Source organism: Palaemon carinicauda, chromosome 28 (genome assembly GCF_036898095.1).
Source record: "Palaemon carinicauda isolate YSFRI2023 chromosome 28, ASM3689809v2, whole genome shotgun sequence".
Taxonomy (NCBI): Eukaryota; Metazoa; Arthropoda; class Malacostraca; order Decapoda; family Palaemonidae; genus Palaemon; species Palaemon carinicauda.
The window spans coordinates 75,194,137-75,216,636 of NC_090752.1; the positions used below are offsets into that span (position 1 = coordinate 75,194,137).

At 37.2% G+C, this 22,500-nt stretch overlaps 1 protein-coding gene across 5 annotated transcripts in view; it reads left to right on the forward strand.

The window, feature by feature from the left end:
• LOC137621665 (teneurin-m-like) overlaps nucleotides 1-22,500 on the forward strand; it is a 244,139-nt gene that overhangs the window by 140,427 nt on the left and 81,212 nt on the right. For all 5 annotated transcript variants that reach the window (XM_068352160.1, XM_068352161.1, XM_068352163.1 and 2 more), the window contains 2 exons: nucleotides 1,621-7,122; nucleotides 15,646-15,817. In XM_068352160.1, coding sequence (XP_068208261.1) covers nucleotides 1,621-7,122; nucleotides 15,646-15,817 — 5,674 coding nt within the window. The remainder of the gene's footprint in view (nucleotides 1-1,620; nucleotides 7,123-15,645; nucleotides 15,818-22,500) is intronic.

Below are 22,500 nucleotides of genomic sequence, written 5' to 3' on the forward strand. Positions count from 1 at the left end.
GGCCTGAAAAGAAAGGTTTTCAATGGGTATGTCGTAGCCTTTTTATATATTCGAATGCCTTCACTGCGTCCGTAAAAGGGCGACACATCCCTTTCTCTCTTTGTTGGTCTGGTCGAATGCCCCTGGTGAGGAAAGTGTGTTGCGTAAGAAAGGAAGACCTTGGAGATGCAATAAAGATAGTGAGGAAAGTACATTACGTGAATTTGCTCTGTTACCTATTTCTCTCTCTTTTTTTTTTCGTTATCATAATTTTATACTTAGCCGAATTTATTTTTTATTTGTGTATTTATCTTAGCTAACTAAACTGTTTCAGAGGGTGGAAAGTACTTGTGTTTGTTCAGTATTCTTCGCAGAGTGAGGAAAAATTCATGACGTGGTTTGACTGGCTATCATATGAAGTTTAGGAAAATGTAGATAGGATTTTTTTTTTAGATTATTTATAATCTCTGGTTTCATAGGGTGTTAAATGTTTCTAGTAATATTATGGGTAGGATTTATTATAAGTAAATTATTAGTGACATTCTCCTCTATTCAGCATAACTTCCCACTTTTAATCTGCAGACAATTAAGGCTGTTCAACGATTTGAATTCACTATTGAAGTCACTATTTTCTAGAATATAAAAGAAATAGAATGAACCTATTTAATATTTCTTTATAAACTCATCAGCAGAATATTTAGATAAAGGCAGACATATCTATATAACTAGCATTGATAAGTAGTGAACTTCCTTATCTTGGTCTTTCACTGTCTTGGGTGAGAGTTCTCTTCCATGAGGGTACACGCAGGCACACTATTCCTTCTGTTACCTAATTTCTTTTCCTCACTGGGATATTTTCCCGGTTTGAAGCCCTTGGGCTTATAGCATCCTGCTTGTCCAACTAGGGTTGTAGCTTAGCCAGTAATAGTAATAATGATAAATGGTCCCAGTAATATTCTGGGTAGGATGTATTATAAGTAAAGTATTGGTAAAATTCACCTTCATTCAATCTGCAGACAGTTAAGCTTGTTTAATTACTTTTAATGTTGTCTAGAATATAATTGAAGTAAATTGAATGTATTTAAAATTCTTTATGAGAATATCACCTGAATATTAAAAAGAAAAATGCAAATATTTCTGTTTAAGCAATATTGTTAAATGGTGAATTTTCTTTTTCATGGTTTTCCACTGCCTTGAGTTAGTTCTCTTGCTTGAGGGTTCACTCAGAGACACAATTCTATGTTTCCTTAATTCCTTTTCTCACTGGGATATTTTCCTAGTCGGAGCCCTTGGGCTTATAGCAGCCGGCTGGTCCCAACTATGGTTGTAGCCTATCTAGTAATAATAATAATAATAATAATAATAATAATAATAGTTAGAGTAATAATAATAGTAAGAGTAATGATGATGATAATAAAAATTATAATAAAAATAATGATAATGATGATAATAATAATAATAGTAATAATGATGATAATAATAATGATAATAATGATAATAGTAATACTAAGAGTAATAATAATAATAATAATAATAATAATAATAATAATCATCATCATCATCATCATCATTATCATCATCTTGACTCAAAGACTCAAAACACAGAAGATTGACCCCTATCTCTTCTTTCTCTCTTTGCAGCCTCGCAGGTGAGTGGATGGCAGACCACGGAAACCTGCCTGGAGGAGGCCCCTATTGAGGACACCCAACACCAGAGCAAAAGCTCGTCCTCGCCCGCTCTCAACAATCCACCCCCACGTCAGCCCTCCTTGTCAACAGGTAAATCCTTGCCCCCTTCTTCCTTCACGGCCCATGACGCCCTGGATGGGACCCCTTGGGCATCGTTCATCCATTCTTTGTCGAGCATGAGTGTCAACGTAGTGCCCTCCAGAGCCTACGTCAGTGCACGCCTCCGTGGCATGAAAATTGTTCCTCACGTTATTCGAGCACTTCCCCATTACTACCCATCTCCCCCTCTTTCTCCTCATCCTCCTCCTCCCCTCCATTATTCCCCTCCACCCTTACCTGCTGTGTACCTGGCAGGACTAAGGGTCAGCAGCAGCAGCGCGAATTCCGCACGTTCAGATCAGCAGTTGAGTAAAGATGATGATTTTGATGATAATTCTCATGGTGATGCTAATGCCATAAGCACTTCTGCTGCTGCTGCTGTTTCTGCCGCTGCTGCTGTTCATGGCTCTCAGCATTATTTGTCCTCTCAAAGTGATTTAGATGATGTGCATGCCGCCAATTCCTTATTGTTTCCTCTAGTGGATGTTTACCAGTATCCCCCAGGTACCCCCCTCGAGGACCAGCATCTCTCTTCGGCCGACACCTCCGTCCCCGGCAGTCACGTGGTGACGGCTAAACAACTCCCCGGTGACGTCACGCAAGTATCTTCAGCATCTTCCAGCCAACGAGTGCCGGAGTTCACGGGCAATAAATTAAGCGCATTAGATACCAGAAGTTCCGGTATTGATCTAGGGGCGGCAGGAGGGAAGGGCGAGGAGATAGAAGAACAGGAGGAGGAGGAGGAGGAAGATGGACACCAGCAGCATCAGCTGTTGAGCCCTACCGTCCTCTCTGCTCTGCTGCAGAAGGAAAAACGCATTATATTAAATCAGGGTAACGGCATCTCAGATAACAGCGAGGAAATAGAGCGAACATTGGGTGTACATAACCCTAGCGTCCACGCACGCCACAAGAGGTCAGCTTTATCCCCTCATTCCCCAAGTGAGGATGATGAGGGTGCTTCATCTCTAGCCTCTGAATCTCCCGCTACTCCATCATTATCACCATCATCATCATCATCTTTCCATTCTACTCTTGCTGCAGTGCCACTTCTACCATCTTCTGTGCTATCATCGTCCTCCTCCTCCTCCTCTTCGAACGTGCCGTCAGCCCTCGACTCCTCCTCCTCCTCCACAGAGCATCTCCTTGATGCGCTTGTTTCAGAATTCTCATCAACAGTCCTCATGAATAAGCAAGTAACATTAGAGACACCGACGACGATTCTGGGAGAGGAAGGAGGCGAGCCTCTTGCGGTTACTAATACGAATTCCTTTCCTCGCCTTACTTCAACTACCCTTACTCACACACCCGATTCTTCAGCGAACGTGTCACGAGATGCCTTCACCCCCACCACCGTTGAGAGCAGCCACCACCCTTCAGCATCATCGCCTTCCCCATCTCCTGAAGGACCGCACGAGTTACTTGCATCGTATCATGCCAAGCGAATTCATGAGGAGAGTATGACTGGGGTTCGGGGAATGGATAAGACCATTCACGAGGACGGGGCCTCTTCCATATTACGTGATCAGGCAGACTCTCCCACTTTAGATAAACAAGCCACAGCCTCCCCTTCCCCGACCTCCCCGTCCCCCTCCGAGATGGAAGTCATATCGGGAACGCTCGATAATCCATCTCTTGTGAACACCAACATCGCCTCCGCTCCCACACCACGAAAGCGAGCGGAGAATTTGTCTCAGGAGGATGCTTCAGTCCATGTCTATGAATACCAAGTGACTCCAGAGACATTGCCGTCCAACGCGCCCCTCGTCTCGCCTTCATTCGAGGGAAATCCCGCAACTGAGACCTTATACGGGGAAACATTATCAAGTCACGCCCTCCCTACGCAGACCCTCCATCATCCGAATGCGATGCCTGAAGGAGACTTAGAAGGAGAAACGGAACCACTCCCACCCCTGGCTCTGCCTTTGGCAATGCCTTCGTCCAGCATTCCCACATCCTCGTCCGATGAGGGAAGCTTTTTCTGGCCTACGAAAATAATGAATTTCAATTTCTTCGGTGGTGGAGAAGACGACTCTAAAGTGACGGAAACAATATTCCCTGAAACACACTCCTCTGTAATGTCAGCGGATGAGACATTTAAGGCCCAAGCAGACGAGCCTATGCCCGATGTTGGCACCAACACACTCGACGTAACGATTCATCAAACTTCTCTAATCACACCTGTTGATAATCCGGTACATGTGAGCGGAAGTTTAAATTCGCTCGATACCGACGGAGCCAAATTTACTGATGGAATTATTCCCGAGTCACCAGGTGAAATGAGCATTAATACCTCCCCTCCAGAATATCCCTCTGCAGCTGTTGCAAGATCCGTGACAGCGGTGACAGTAACAGCAGCTGAGGGAAAGAAACCCTCTACAGCTGGAACGGCCATCTTTGTGGGTCCCTCCTTAGATGAGACTATAAAGCAGGAGCATTTGGGGGTTAATAATACAAGCATGATGACCACGGAAACAGAGTCTCTCTCTAATCAAAATGAAGACACCGTAACAAGGGAACCACAAATGACATCTGTTGCCGGACATGAAGAAGAACAGGGGAATATTTTGGAAAGAGGCGCAAACGAAGGTTTGAAAGGAAACGTAGAAGAAGAAGACGAAGATAAAGAACTTGAGGACTTAAAGAAGGCTGGAGAAGGTATTCGGACAAAGAGGAAAGAGGAGGGTTATCTAGAGACGGTAGACGGAGGAGCAATAACCAACCAAGAGGAAAAAGAAGTCGAAGAATCAACTGCAAAGGAAGAAAGGATAGCCTCCGGCGATGGTGGTGGGGCTGGGATGGGCCTCTCACGGGAGATTGATGAAGGGGGAACGGGAGGGTACGGGAAAAAGGAAGTCAAAGAAACACAAACAGCAGAAACTTCTGTGAACTCGTATCGAGCTGACCGCCAGAAAGGGCGAGACGGACCCGGAATCTTACATCAAGATTACCCATCTGACCAGAGGGATTACGGGCCGGAGATATTTCCCAGATACGGCGAGGAAGACGTCGAGGGAAATGAAGAGGGTAAATCTGAAGAAACAGTCAAACATCCAGGTTTCCAGCCAAGTTTAGATGACGGTTTCTCGAACCAGACCAAAAGTCATCCGAGTGGTTCCATTTTGGATAGGGAGGAATTTGCTATGACAACAGACAATGGTAACTTTAATCATAGTGCATCGACTTCGGAGCTGAACCTGGGTACCTATGGGTATGGGGTCCATGGAGGCGCTAATGACAGTCCTCATCAAATTAATAGCACGAGCATCCATGTACCCGATCGTCCACAAGGGAATACCTCCATCAGTTCGCTCAATGAGCTCCTAACGACCCTTGCACCTGACTCTATGACATTGCAATTAACACCTAACGCGGTTCCGCTCCTTGAAGATCAAACAGACCGGCTCATTTCACCGGCCACTTCGCTGCACAATAACACTGTTGATCAAATAGCCCTCGCTACCCAATTGTCCGGGGCGGAGGCACACCCCTCGCCACGCGATCATTCCCGAGGGGAAGAATTCTACAACGCCTCGCAAGAAAACCCCTTGGGATTACCCACAGAGGAGGGTCAAATCCCCGTGATTCCAACCTCCCCGGGGGGACATGACGGCTGGAATGGAGAAGAAGGGAAAGAAGAAAGTGAGAACTACAATATAGTCACCATTTCTCCCGGGAAGGATGATAGCAGTGACAGTGAAAAGGGAACAACAGATGGGATCGACAATACTTTGAAGCCACTGTCGTCTTTCGATTATCCCGAGATGCATATAGAACACCGACCGCAGAGCGACGACACTTACAAAGGGTCTGATCCTCATCACGTAGAAGAAAAAGTAGAAGATGCAAAGGACCCGGACAAAAACTTCGGAATGGAATCCCACGACAGACCTGTATTTGATGCAATTATCCTGAGACCCTCCACTGATAGCATCCCCCCCTCGGAATTCCATCCGGGTTATGAACATTCTCGCGATAGAATAAAGGACTATTCTCACATCGGAAGCGAATATCAATCCAACACAAAACTTTCTTTAGTCTTAGATGAACCGTCAGGAGACAGTAGCGCCGTGCAATTTATTGGTGTCAATGACCTGACGCCCAAAAATCCGAGAGAAAAGTTAATTATCGGTGACTCAATCTCCCCAAACAATCACACGAGGGACAACGATGTTGACATGGGACTGACAGCTACTCCGACCCTCCCCCCTCCCTCGGGAGATGAAACGGGAGATGAACACACACGGAAGACATCGGAACACGTGTCCTTCGTTGCTCCGGACGAAGGGAGAGATTTCGGTGAACGCGAAGACAGAACCGGCGGCGGAGTTCGAGATGATCCATTGACGGATAATTTCACTTTAGAACGAAGAGTAATTGACTCCCCGTCTGCTGTTGTTAGCAGCGTCGTTGGTGGATCGGATGTTGACTTGGTAATTGATGGTCGGGAGGAATACGACGAAGAGGAAGATCCCTATATTTATGAAAGTGATAGAAGCGCAAAATATTCCTCTTACGAACTGATAGCAGATTATCATGAGTATGAAGGAAGTTATGAGGAGCCATCGAAAATTGCAGAAGAAACGGTGAAACTAGACGAAAAAAGAATAATTGAAGAGGAAGGAGTCTACGGTCATCCAACAGAACATTTCAGTGAAACTGATAAAAATTCGGTCGAAAGTGCATCTGCAGTTACAGGAGAAGAAACCAAATGCGGATCGTCTGCCTCCTCCTCCTCTCCCGGCTCTATAGACAGCAACAGCAACCAGGCCAGCAACGCCTCCAGCATCCCGAGTGGTTCCGATGGCAATATTATGCTCCAGCGTGAACCATGGCAATCCGAGGATCCTACATGCAAATGCTCCTGCCAGTGCGATGGAGGCGCCAATCCCCCGGTAATGCCCGGTCGTGTCGCAGCAAATCTCAATGCGAGGGATCCAGGTGACGACCGACACCAATACCACCACCAGCATCACGACGATGACGACTCTTCCTCCATCACGACGACCCCATCTATTTCCTCCACCACAACTCCAACACCGCCAGCCTTCGGTGTCTCGCCCACGCATCGTCATCGTCACCATCACGGGGAATCCCCCCATTCCACTATTGCCCCTCCCCTTCCCACCTCGACGTCTGCACCGACCTCCTCCACGACGGAATATATCGAAACGATCTGGATACCGGCGAGGAATCCCTACGAAACACTTTATCCGACCGAGGATGAAGAAGAGATGGACATGGAAGCCGATGCTGATCTATCGGCACGCCCACCTTCAGGCCCTGAAGAGGACTCGGAGGGTGGAAGGGCGTCTGACTACTCAGAAGACATCTTTAGCTCGTCCAATTCATCAGGTAATTCATCAACTGAAGGGTCACATTGCTTGATATATAGCTCATTGTATTCTTATTAATCAATAACAAAATGCTAACATCCAATACATATTTAATAATTTAGAAAATAATTCATTATTCTCATACATGTATTGAGCATAGAATGCAAACAAACACACACACACAATCACACACACACACAAACACACACACACACACACATATATATATATATATATATATATATATATATATATATATATATATATATATATATATATTTATAAAACTTATTGATTGAAACCACTGAACTTGCTGTATATTCTTATAAATACATATATGCAACTTATCAGTTTTTGCAACCATTTCAATACATAAATACATAAATTTACAAATGGAAATACAAACCGTAAACAATAGACAGGCTCTGTTGCCAGATCTTGTTGATTTAGGAATCAGAATTTAGAAGTATCAGGACTCGTGTGAGTTCTGGTCATATTTTTGTTCAGAGGCAAAAGGGTTATAAATATAGATTCACGTGTGGAGCTCTCTCTCTCTCTCTCTCTCTCTCTCTCTCTCTCTCTCTCTCTCTCTCTCTCTCTCTCTCTCTCTCTCTCTCTCTATATATATATATATATATATATATATATATATATATATATATATATGTATATTTATTTATATATGTATATATATATATATATATATATATGTTTATATATATGTATATATATATATGTATGTATGTATGCTATATATATATATATATATATATATATATATATATATATATATATATATATATATATATATATATGTTTGTATATTATATATGTATATATATGTATATATACAGAGAGAGAGAGAGAGAGAGAGAGAGAGAGAGAGAGAGAGAGAGAGAGAGAGAGAGAGAGAGAGAGAGAGAGAATTTAAGAACAACAATGAACATTGATAAGACTTTAAATTTATATGATTTTTACTACTACTTCAAGAAAAATAAAATACTACTTCTCTTGATTTTTTAAGTTTTAATTTATAGCTGATTTCTTTTTTGATCACAGAAATCGTATGATCTTTATTACTACTTTAGGAAACATAAAATATTTCTTTTTGTAAATTTTTAGAATTTTAATTAAAAGCTGATCTTGTATCACTTCAATAAAGTTTATTTAGAACAATTTCATCCATTTTGCATATTTCAATGCTGCAATTTTTTGTCTATGTTAATCTGATAAAGATATTCTAGGCCCAAATTCTAAAACGTTTAGAATTATAATCTTGATTTAAACGGTCGTACATCTTTTTCGACCGGAATTGCACCCACTGAATTGCCTTCGCCTCACCAGTATCAGTCCATGTTCTTTATTCTTCGATAGAATGTAAATGAGTGAAGTGACTGTAGCATCAAAAATATGCATCCTTTTAATTTCATTGTATGAAGTAAACTTTTTTCCCACTGATTGTATAATTAAATGTACCTACTGTATATGCGCCCATAAGTTGGGTGTTTCATTAGTTACAAGTATTTTCATTTCTATATTGATAGATGATTAAATTTTACTTTCTAATAGGTGAAACGGGTCTTTTAATATTTACAGTACTTACCTCACTTTTGTTAGTTAATATTAAAAGGAAGTTGACATTTTCATAGGTATTACGGACTTTTTTTCATTATATGGATGTAATCTAACATTTTCAATTAATTAAATTTTAGTTCATTTTTAACAATTGTAATATAACTTTGAATAAGTATTTATGGTAAACAAATATATTCCATATTATACTCCATATACACACATACACACCACACTATATATATATATATATATATATATATATATATATATATATTTATATATGTGTGTGTGTGTGTGTGTGTGTGTACGATATATATATACATATGTGTATATATATGTGTGTGTACGATATATATATATATATATATATATATATATATATATATATATATATGTGTGTGTGTGTATATATGTATATATATATATATATATATATATATATATATATAGTTTTTATGATGGATAACGGTAACTTTAGCTGCAGTTATGACGAATCCTTTTACATTATATTACTATACGAAACTTAATAATATTCACAGTTTAACGCTTTATATAAAAATAGTTATAATCACCGAATTGAATTAAAAATTTAAAGTTAGCTTCATCTGGAAAAAAAATCTTCAATGCAACGAGTAACCATTTTTAAAAGAATATACTGGAATTTTACTTTTCGCAAAGTAATAAGAGACCTTTGTAATAAATACAGCCAACTCTGTTAATACGTTCATTTTGGATTTTTTTTTTTTAACATTCTTTTTTAATACCAGTAGTTAGAAAAGGGACGTTTTACAAGTTGGAGTTACAATTGCATCAAATAAATGAGAGTAAAACCAAATTTTACGAATTTGATCAGAATTGAAAGGGCAGAATTTTGCATTTTATTGCATAAATTGGTGTTCACTTCCATGAATTAGTGTTCACTCACTTGGGTATGGCATTTCACTTTGAAAATCATGGGGTCATTTTCATTGGATTCTCTTTTGAAACGACATTTGACAGAGAAATTGTCTGCGATAAAAGAATATACTTGTAAACGTTATTTATTATTATTATTATTATTATTATTATTATCATTATTATTATTATTATTATTATTATTGTTGTTGTTGTTATTTTTTATGCTATTTTTTTCATTCGTATGGTTTCGTACAAACTTCATTTGTATTGTAAGTAGTAGCAATAATAGTGCCTTTATTATTGTTATAATTACTATAGTTGCTATTGTTAATACTGTTGCCATTAATTATTATTATTATTATTATTATTATTATTATTATTATTATTATTATTATTATTATTATTATTATTTCCGGCCACTGCTCCCCTGTTCTCCAACATTTTATGTAACATTAAACAAGACAGATTGGTCGGCATTAATGTCCACTGCCAAAGACATTTACTCTTACCAGAGCATTAAAAATGGTCTGACCGCGGCCATTTTGTTTCTCGGAAAATAAACTTGGCAATTTCTACGATTTATTCGTTCCTGGTGAGACACTGAAAAGACGAGTGGCACGGAAGAGTCTATTAATATTAAGGCAATACGAGCGGAACTAAGTTTGTGGCATTCAATGAAGGAGAGTCTCGTAAGGTAAATTTGTAACTAGAATGAACAAATTTAGTGCATTGGCACTCTCTCTCTCTCTCTCTCTCTCTCTCTCTCTCTCTCTCTCTCTCTCTCTCTCTCTCTCTCTCTCTCTCTCTCTCTCTCTCTCTCTCATATGGTGTTTTTTGTGGGTATCCTTCCCAAGCAGGTTAATCTTATACAGTAGATGCACTGCTATCCACAGAAATGTCCAACTTTATGGCTGATAAAAAAAAAAAAAAATAATAATAATAATAATAATAATAATAATAATAATAATAATAATAATAATAATAATTCAACAAGGACTATTAATGAAATGATTTCATTGATAAATGAAAATTTTTCTCATTCGATGGTGGTAGTTTTCTCTTTAATTAAACAAGATGTATTATTTTGAAGGGACCTTTTGACTGCTAAATAATTTTTGAAATGTCTAAATATTAAATATTAAGTTACTAAGGTTTTGACATGGTAATGATAGCATTTGAATGCTCTGGAACTGTAATTTATCTTAAGATTGGCAAGACGTTTTGATGTCCTGCTCAAAGTTAGACGAAATTTTAGATTCCTTGGGCTTTTAAAGAAATATAAATGCAATTGTATTTCTATCAGTGTTTAGCTATATCTATATTATTTTTTTAAGATCAGGGAAACACCGTCGTAGATGAATATAAGGGGACATATTAATTTTGTGGCATCCACCAAATTAAGAAGGTTGACGGTGGTCCATGGTATATTTACTAGTATTAACTATTGGTAAATAGCCATACGAGCAATTACAACAATTACTCAGCATTCATATAGTTTTTAACCTTTATTTTAATAATTCCCTATCTTGTAAAAAGTTATGTTGAAGTGTCTAAATGTGAGCATAGGACTTCACCAGCCATTATTTCCAGCAAATCATCATGTGGCACCGCCACGTCTTTAGCCTCGTTAGCCGAGGCTATAATTATCAACTTGAACGAATAAGTATATTCTTGTTTAGCGTTTTACTTGGTATCTCTTGCATCCGCTTCTTATTATCTATTATGTCTGGGTTAACTATTGTGTTCCCAGTTTCACTGATTTTACATCAAGAAAGATATCGATGATTGAAAGTGGGTTAATTGCAATTAGGTTTCGTTTTGAATTTCTGTTATTTTGTGAGCTGATTTTATTGATGGTTTCGTGAGATGCGTTTTAGATGCTAGAAGCAAATACTGCGGCACTATTTTCATTTATTTATTAAGCTATAACTATTTTTTACTACCAAAAGTAATTTTGAAACTAAACAACTATAAATTGGAACCGAAACCAGATTAAAAAGCTGAATCTGCATTCGCGGTAATGAAAAGAACTGGTTAAAAACGGGAAAAGAGACGACAAAAGAGGAGAGAATAACGCTGATGTGTAAAGACTTTTGAATAAATGAAGTCCTAACGCTAAGACAAGGAAGAACCCTAATGCCCTGATGAATCGGTTATGAAGAAGCCCGGCCACAGTAATAAAATTTTCATCTTGTGACCGTAGAGTTTAAATTCTTCAGCTTATGAATACGCCGGATACATCCACGAGGAAATGCGATATTCATGCCGCTCTGAAATTTAGAAGAGGGTTAAACATAACAAATGAACTTTGTATGGTTGTTATAGCTCAAATTCCTGCGTTTTCGTGTAAAATGTTTAAAAGGATTTTCTGCTCCGAGGAACTATTCTTGCACGATAGGAAAGCAGTTGTTACTTGTTTTTGGAAGTCATAATTATGCATGAAATGACTCAAGTTGGAGAGAGTAGAAAGGATATAAACATTTCTCTCAATTTATTTAAAAGGAGCCTTCGTGTTAGTTTTGAAATAGAAACCTTTGTTTATGTATGTGTCAGTGCGCTGCCGTTTATAAAGGGCAAAATATCTATAAAAGCATTCCGCTGTGTCTTGTTAAATTTGATAAATTCTACCAGATCATGTCAAGTGATTTAATGCTTTTCTAGAAGATGTAATACTTTTTATTTAGTATCAGTAAATATATATATATATATATATATATATATATATATATATATATATATATGTATATATAAACTTTTAACGGGCAGTGCAACTGTATCCCTAGGGTCTGATCAATTTGCAACTCAATTAGCTGCGAAGATCAAGAACGACATTTTCCCTTAACCAAAGAGGAGAAAACTTTCATATATTTCTTCAGTTTGACCTTTTATGCCATCCTCTGGGAGCAATATATCATTCCGAGGAAAACTTGCTGAATTAGTTTATTTGAGAAGTTAATGCTCACGAAGTTCACCTTAACAAAAGTGAGATCAAATGCACTTAACTTTCGCGAAGGGAGGACCCGGGGCAAAGAGGATGCACTTGGGAAAGTTGACGCGAAATATAAAGGCGTTTTAATACTTTTATAAAGTGGGGAATGGCAGGGAAATGCACGCCGGGGAAAGCTAACACAGTGTGGTAAAGAGCTTGGGTACTTTTATAAGGGAGAGTTAGGGAAGAGAAAACATTCGTACATTTCAGGAAGTTAATGTTAACTATTAGAAATGTTTTTAAAGTTTTATATACTTTCATAAATGATAGTTAAGACAGAGAAGATACTTGTATAAACCCTATTCACAAATTGAAAATACATTTAATTTATTTTCTAAATATAAGCAGGGAGAGAGAAATTTAGAATACATTGTGAACGGTTACTTAATTACTTTTATAAATGACATTAATGAAAGATAAGAAAGAGCATTTGCTTCTGACTTGTGAATTGTAAGATATTAAGTATCATCGATAAAATTCTTGAAATGGCTTTCAGAATATTAAAAAGAAAATATATATTGACAGAAAGAGCAGTGCATATTTGACTTTTTTCAAGTACTGAATCAATAATAGGAAATCGTTCATCGTAGGGTGTAAGTATTACGACCACGTTCTTATTGTAGTATGTGCCCAGTCTCTTAAAATGTGGGAATTAAACTTCAAAGAGTATTTGTAAGACGCATATGGATACGAGTTTCATGAAATGTATATCCTGTGGCGGTGATCGGAATATCCGCCTCTTTTATCAGTTATATATTGCCTTTTAAATTGTGCCCTTTGTAAGAGGTACATAAGGCTCATTTTGTACAAAAGACATTATTTCACGATGTAAATCAAAGATAGTTGCTGTAATACTATATAAAGGGAAAAGTTAAGAGGAAGTGAAATTTAAAATTTATTTATGAACATGAATAGTCAAATTGGAAATTTATTTTTGAACATAAATTTTATAAGAGGATAATTAAAGCATATTTTAATACATCACACATTCCCTCATACATACACACTATATTTATCATTATATACATACTCATAGGTACCACATATGAACGAACATTTAATGTCTTTATGTTAGGAATTCAAATATTTCTTATATACTGTAAAGAACATTTTCACAAAAAAGTATGTTAGTAGTTTAAATTTTCAAAATTAGTAAGCTCTTCTAGTCACACAGTAGTATTACACTCAGGCATTGCATGTTGTTAAGAAAGAACATATTTATTACACAAATCTTATTTTTACATTATATTGGTCCTTAGTCACTCGTTATGAGATGGATCCTAGGAAGATAATTAATAGACACCAGTTTAACATTAGAATAATTATTCCCATAGCGCAACAGCTTGCTTTTGTGAAGTCTTAATTTCATGTTAGTGATTAACATTAGTCCTGCAGCTTTTTTTTTTTTATTAGGAAAAGCTCATTTAACCCAAGAACTGTTATTGCATTGCCAAATGTCCCACAACAGATCTCTCAACTGATTCCAAAAAAAGAGTAAGTGATCCTTCAACTAACGACTCTGCTGCCAGAGGTGTGTGACGTTAAAATCGCTTGCTGTGTTTTCTAGTGAATTAATACCGTGTTTGTTTAACATCAAATTGTAAACACCAACCAACGAGGGATCCTCCAGTCCAGTGTAAGAAACCCTTAGATCGCTCTGTAGTTCTAACTGCTTCATCTTCTTCTTCTTCTTTTTAACCTCTGACCAAGCACATGATATGACTGCATCCTTAGGTACCTCGTGTGTCAAGTTTATTCACCCTGAAAAACCGCAGGCAATGCTCCGACGTCCGTTGCTTCCTTCATAATTCAAATGATAATTCCGTGCTTGATTTGCATTTCCAGGAATTTCTGGACTTGTGTAACTTTTTTCCAAGCATTGCTTATTCGGTGAGTGTGATTATACTTGACCACGTCAAAGGTCGATTCTCATAGGAATTGTTGGCCTTTGTCATCTTAATACTTCGCCAAGTTTTGAATTTGCTTGTATGTTTATTTGTTTGGCTTGCATGCTTTTGTAGCTGTTTTGAGACTCGTATGTTGCATTATTCATGCACACATTGGCTACAGTCTTTTTGCCGTTAATGTATTTAATGTACAAGTTTGATTCTAGTGTTTGCTCTTGTCTTGTGTGTATAGTACAGTTATCGTGCAATTATTGTATTTTTAATGCCAACTGCTGTATTCTGTATATTCATAGTATTTTAATTTTGTAAGTCAATTGAACATAATGTGACAGAGTGAAAGAGAAAGGGAAAGAGAATGATTGTGTCCATTGTTTGCTTTTCAGAATTCAATAACTGAGAAGAAAAATGTCCAGTTGATAAATTTTCAAAAGTAAAATGAACAAATATTAATATCCATATTTATAGTGAAAGTGTAAGAAATCATACTTTATTTTCATTGGAGGATGAACTAATATAATTTTAGCTCTTATGTACGGTGGATATATGCTGTGAAGTACTGTAGTAAAGGATTGCGTAAATATTGACGGAAGTTCTTTTTAAATGCAATTATAGCACAGCACACAGTACAGTAGACGGGTTTGTGTTTGTATGTATGTTTGCGTGAATGTGTATCATCAAAGATTATTAAATTTCTTGCATTTTTAGCAGGGTACTTGTTTGCTATTCTCTGTGTTCATGGGAGTTTAAAGCCTTTTTCTCATCTATAACCCTTCATACAAACCTCAATGAAATTTCAAATCTGTATGGGATTGTTGGTTAATCTCTAAAGGTCTTTGTGGTATCAATTTAAAACGTTACCTAAACTATTTTCCAATAATTTTGCTCATAACTATTGGTGTTGGGTTTTTTTTTTTCGAAAAGTAGAACTATCATTAACATACTCCTTCAAATTTCTAGCATTTGTTGATAACATTTGATAATTCATAATCTCAAAATTCATATTAGGAAAGTGAAGTTTCTTTACCTGTTATCTTTTAAATTGCCCACTTAACCTTAATTAACCTACTTAAAAATAAACGCAGTAAGAAACAAGTAAGATTTGTTATTGATTTAAATCAGGAATAATTGGAACTCCATTTTTATGCCTCTTCTAACCCTTGACCTCCTCCTACAGGAAGCATCTCAGTGAGACGACCTCATCAAGTAACACCTCCAGATGGCTCCTCCTTCTCAGCTCTTCAGATTGGAGAAGAGGCCAGCTTCAAGCTGGCACCTTACGGCTATTGGAATCTCCACCTTACCCTCAAAGACGCTACAGACATCCGAATCGTCCTTACGATCCCCAGGTAAGAAAGGCTGTGGAAAGGAAGATTTGTCGTGAAGGTGCTTTAGCTGGTTTTGTCGGGTTTTCCCGAAGCTCTGCTAGAAAGGTTGTTAATTTGGAAGAATTGCATATAGTTTTAAGATAAGAGTCGACAAGGTTTCGGAAGGGAAGGAGTTGAAGCTTAAAATTTTCTTTGAGAACTTTGTTCATGTTTACAAACTAAAGCTCAGTTGCAGTTAAGCTTAGAAGCTTTGCACCTATCTATTGAGTGACAGAGTGGCCGCAAACTCATTTTGCGGAGTGAGCAATTAGGAGCCAACAAAGCAGTTTCAAAAGGTTTCGCCTTGGATTATAATCAGGTATAGCACGATAGGTTTGCAGCTGCTTTCCAGGGGGCATTTCTTGTTTGTTTTAGTGATGGAAGTTATGAAAATGCAAGTTATGAATGAAGGAGTAAATCACCCCACCGACGATTGATGTGAATAATGGGAAAAATGTACAATCAGATATTTTCTAGAATGTTTAAGTTCTAACAGGTGATTTGACGTTATGTGCATTTAATTGATTGATTAGAGGTTTTCTGGCATCCTGACAATATGTGCTTTTAAACTGACTTAGATTTTCATTAAAGTACTTTCATTGATCCTTTATTAATTATAGACCTATTACGACAAATTCATCATCACTGTTATTTCGAAACATTAAAGTCATAGTCATAATTTCCTGTATAACAAATTTTATTGTTTTAATATGAACGTGGGGCGTTAGTTTTATTCCTTCACCCTTTAATTCTTCTACCTATTTTATGCCTTTAGTGTGATTTGAAGGCGAAATGAGACTTGCAAGTCCTACTTACCGGGTAATTACGGCGTAATTAGTTGTCATAGGTGGACGTGATTATGTAGCGCCTTGAGAAATTAGTATAAATATAAGGTAACTTATCATGTGTGTAATTGCTCCTGGTCATAATTCCATTGGGTGTTTCTTTCCAAGTTATCTCATTATCTATTATATATGATTTTCTGGGATACGTATGGATTTAACTGTATTTTTTTAAGTCGCCATCTCTCTCTCTCTCTCTCTCTCTCTCTCTCTCTCTCTCTCTCTCTCTCTCTCTCTCTCTCTCTCTCTCTCTCTCTCTCTCTACGTGTGGTCGCGAATGCCAAATTTTGGGTATATATACTTATATAGTCTAGGGAATTTCTCTCTCTCTCTCTCTCTCTCTCTCTCTCTCTCTCTCTCTCTCTCTCTCTACGTGTGGTCGCGAATGCCAAATTTTGGGTATATATACTTAAATAGTCTAGGGAATTTCTCTCTCTCTCTCTCTCCTCTCTCTCTCTCTCTCTCTCTCTCTCTCTCTCTCTCTCTCTCTCTCTCTACGTGTGGTCGTCCGTGCCTAATATTGAGTATATTTACTTATACAGTCCGAGAAACTCTCTCTCTCTCTCTCTCTCTCTCTCTCTCTCTCTCTCCGTGTGTGGTCGCGCATGCCAAATTTTGGGTATAAGCCTATTTACTTACATAGTTTAGGGAATTCTCTCTCTCTCTCTCTCTCTCTCTCTCTCTCTCTCTCTCTCTCTCTCTCTCTCTCTCTCTCTCTCTCTCAGCTCGAGAACTACAATGTGATATGGTACCCACACTACCAAAAGGATATTGCACAAATAGAGAGTGTACAAAGGTCCTATACTGCTAAAATAGAAGAAGTTAAGGACCTGGACTACTGGGAAAGACTGCAATTTTTAAAACTATACAGTCTAGAAAGAAGAGAACGCTACATGATAATACAAGCATGGAAGCAAATAGAAGGAATTACTGAAAACATCATGGAGCTAAAAATACCAGAAAGAGCAAGCCGAGGTACATTAATAGTGCCAAAAACTATACAAGGAAAACTAAGGAAGGCGCACAGGACATTAATCCACTACGCACCAGCATCGATAATGCAGCGACTATTTAATGCGCTGCCAGCTCATCTAAGAAACATATCAGGAGTGAGCGTAAATGTGTTTAAAAATAAGCTCGATAAATACCCAAGATGCATCCCAGACCATCCAAGACTGGAAGATGCAAAATACACCGGAAGATGCATTAACAACTCTCTGGTGGATATAAGAGGTACCTCACACTGAGGGACCTGGGGGAACCCAAACATAGAATAAGGCAACAAGGCTCTCTCTCTCTCTCTCTCTCTCTCTCTCTCTCTCTCTCTCTCTCTGCGTGTGGTCGTCCGTGCCAAATATTAAGTATATTTACTTATACAGTCCGGAAAATTCTCTCTCTCTCTCTCTCTCTCTCTCTCTCTCTCTCTCTCTCTCTCTCTCTCTCTCTCTCTGTGGAACAATTATAATTTCATTGTTGAACTGTGTTCCCCACGTACCAGCAATTATTTTTCCCTCGCTGAAATAGATAGAATTACTTTGAATTCCTTTTGCCAGGTCACTTTTTGCAATTGTTAGTTGCGTAAGCGAACTCATCCTATTTTGTGACAGTTTTTGGTAGACGAATATTTTTATGCTTCCTGTGTTTGTATGGAAAGTAGCAGATGACGTTTGAAGTGAGATTGCTCGGACAGCATATCAAACGAGAATAAAAGAATCGAAATAATAGAATCAATGGACCTTTTTATGGCCTTCGTCATAACAAGTTTATTCATTGCGCGTGCATGACCCCAGTCTTTTGTTGCCATTTATTTGTTTTATTTTATTTTCTGGAAAAGAGACAATTAATATCTATGAAAAGCTAGTTCATAGAGTCAGTCGAAATATCAATTGTTTCTTTTATATTATAGTATTATCTCAAAACGGACGCCTCTCCCAACACATGGTATTACTGTATATGTGCCTTACTTTTGCCAAATATAAAAGCTTCCATATTTGTCCCTTTATTCTTAATAATTTGTACTACTCCTCTGTCGTTCTGTAAAGGGGGGGGGGGTATCCCACACAAGCGAGACGTGTCTTGTTTGAAATACCGTACATGTTCTTTCACTATCACCTAGAAAGGGCTTCTGAAATCCCGGGATTATTAAAGGTCATGAATTTTGTCATTCTTTATGTGTGGGGGAAGAAAATATATTTTCCGTTGAGCGGGTGATGGTCTGTTTGGGTGATAAAAGTTGTATGTAATTTTTTTTTTTTACAGATGAATTAATTATAATATTTCATCGTATGCTTCTTTATAGCTGGGATATTTTTTCAATATAATCAGCCATTTTCCGGCCCTTTCCCTCTCTTTCTCTCTCTCTCTCTCTCTCTCTCTCTCTCTCTCTCTCTCTCTCTCTCTCTCTCTCTCAGCAAAGGATGGCTACAGAAGAGAAACTATTCATTGGTCACACTGTATACGCACATCGTGTATATACTGTATATATATATATATATATATATATATATATATATATATATGTATATATATATATATATATATATATATACATACATATTTATGTGTATATGTAATGTGCGTATATACTGTATATTCATCAACACCCACACAAATATACAGTATAGTAAATGTGTATTCAAACGAGAGATTTTTTATTTTGTAAAATTTCTCTCTCTCTCTCTCTCTCTCTCTCTCTCTCTCTCTCTCTCTCTCTCTCTCTCTCTGATATTCCCCTCTTTCATTTTGCGTTTACTATGTTTTACTGTTTCCCCCTTTCTCTTCATGTTATGGATACAATTCCCCTCTTAGAGTTCAAAAGTGTTTTCTGCCGATATACAGACAATTCTTCTCTTGCCGTCATATCCTTTTCATATTCACTATAATGTTGATGGTGATGATCGTATCAAAACCGATAGAAGGTAACTGAGTTTATTTGCAAAATACTTTCAATATTGCATGTGCAATAATTTTGGATGGTTGGAAATACATTCTTAATTTTATAGTTGATTTGAGAAATTCTTTAGGTATTTAGAATTGTCTGCTAATCCTTATAAGTATTGTTTAGAAGTTGACAGAAGATTCTTTAGTCTTGGAAAGTTCGTTTGTGACTTTAAAAGACCACTGTAAACTCCTAGTAATATACTTAGAAAAATGACGATGTTGTTAGAAAGACTCCATAGTCTTGTTTCCTGAGTTAAGTACTTTTAGTTGCAATCTGTTTGTGATAGTATTTTTTTCATAGTTCGGGAAAGAAAACAATTTTTTTGCTAAATAATTCTTAATGTTTTCCCAAAGAATATCGCTACGAGAAGCTCATCTTTAAAGAGAGGAAAGAAAGCATTTAATGGATAAAAAAATACCCCTTTGGCGTGTTTGTATACGTAGTAAAATAAATGAATTGTCCTTTATGATCATGTTGGGACCAAATACCACTTCAAATTGACATCTAAGGTTTCTAAAAGCATGTTTCATTAAGTCATATAAGGTTACGTTGTTGTCGCTCTTAAAGGTTTAAAGGCCGCACATGAATGGTAGTGGCAAAGGACAGTGACAATGCCCTAGCTAGCAGGACAATTCCTTAGAGACTAACCCAAGCTATGACCAGCGAGGGCCAGGCAATGGCTGCTGATGACTCAACAGATATTCCAATAGGCTCCCCTAAAACCCTAATCCTTAGGTCACAAAGATGTAGAAGTTGCAGACACTAGAAAAAACTATTAAGCTTGAGCGGTATTCGAACCCCCGGGCTGGTAGATCGCCATTCAGGGACGTTTCCAATATGTCACCACAACCTAATACGACAAGGCCCTTTTTTTTTATCCGGGCCAAAGCTTAGAACTGGTGTATTAAGAGTCATGTCATCATGACAGAGATTTGCGATGCCAGAGAACATTAAATCAATCACACAGTCACGGCAGATAGACAGTCTAGAAGCGACAATAACGCCTCTTTCACAATGGGTAGCTTCACTGTATACATTATGCGCGAAGGCATATCCTGAACCCTCACAAAATATCTCACAAGTTTTCAAAATATCTTGAATGTTTCCAAAAGTGCAATAGTTGGGTGTTTGGAAAGTTTGGAGACTTTGGGTTACATATTCTTGCCTTTACCCTGCCGAAATTTAAGCGTTGACGTCTTGTATGTAACAGTCTGTACTCCATTCACACGCTATATATATATATATATATATATATATATATATATATATATATGTGTGTGTGTGTGTGTGTGTGTCTGTCTGTCTGTCTGTCTGTCTGTCTGTCTGTATGTATGTATGTTATATGTATATGTACTTATATATTTCAATTAATGCACCTCTATTCTATATATGTATAAATATATATGATATATATATATATATATATATATATATATATATATATATTTATATATTTTATATGTATATATATATATATATATATATATATATATATATTATTTAGATATATACATATAGAATAGAGGTACATATATTTAAATATATATGTACGTATACATACACACAAATAAATACATACATGTATTATAGTGTGTATATATGTTTATCTGAGAGGAATGACTCAACGTGATGAAAGGGCTTTTTGTATCGCCATGGTCAGCAAAGAGATTATTAGTCAGGACCACCCCACACTAGGTTGGTTTGCTGTGAGCGATCAGACAAAAGTCTCCCACCATCACGAATCCGTAGTGGCCACATGGTGATGAAAATGGCCAAACCCCAGTCATGAATAAGGACGTGTCTGAGGCCTTTGTCTTGCAGTGGACTGAAACGGCGGCATTTGTTGTTGTTATTTTTGCTGTTGTATTTATACTTTATAGTGTATATATACATGTATTTTTCCCTTTATACACTTCTATTCCCTTTGAAGGGGATGGTGCCAGAAATATAGCCTGCCTGTGTGACTGCAACTCTCTCTTCAGGAGTTAGGTTACTAGCGCAAAGCCCTTTATGTATGAGAGGTCTGACCTCAGCAATAAGAGGGGTAGGTTGTCTCGGAGTTTCAGCAGGCTTCAAAATCTCAAATAATTTTGTGGGTAACCATCTCCCCCACCCCCACCCCCCACCCCCACCCCGGGTGTACAACAATCTCTGTTGACCTTACTACCGGGTAAATAAATCACGTATTGCGTTAAGAGGGACACAGAGGTATCATTGGTATTTAACCATTGGCTGTGATTGATTTGATTTTTACTGTAATATCCATTGATTTAACAGAAGACATCCTCTTTCCTTGGAAGATTTAAGATTATGATTAGTAAGAAAAATATCTTGAATTCATGCGTTGTGAATTTTTGCTTTTTAACTATTTTGTCCTAGAAAAAGCTTCAGCCTGTAAAAGAAATACATGAAATAGTAAACAAAGCAAAAATAACAGTCCCTCGCACTATTTTTCCAACACAATTCTTTATCTTAAGAAAAAAATATAGTTTACAAAAAAAAAAGAGGTAAAGATAATAAAACTGTAAAAATTGTATGAAATCATTCATATTGTTTTTGTCTCCGATAAAAGATTATTGTGCCGGGAAATGAAAGGAAAATAAGAAAACACGAAACTGAGAAGGTTTATGAATTATTCAGTAAAGGATTATACTTCGTACGACCATAAACTTTCTTCCGTCAATCAAAAATGATAAATTTCATAAGAAATGTGTTGAAATATATATGAAAAATTATTATCTTGTAATAAACATACAATATTCTGCTTCCCCTTTAAAATTATTCCGTATAAAACCGATTGATAGTTGAAGGTTGAAAGTATCGTTTTCAATTTTTTATTTTATTTATTTTTTTAGTCTATTGCTGGAATTTTTTTAGTGTTT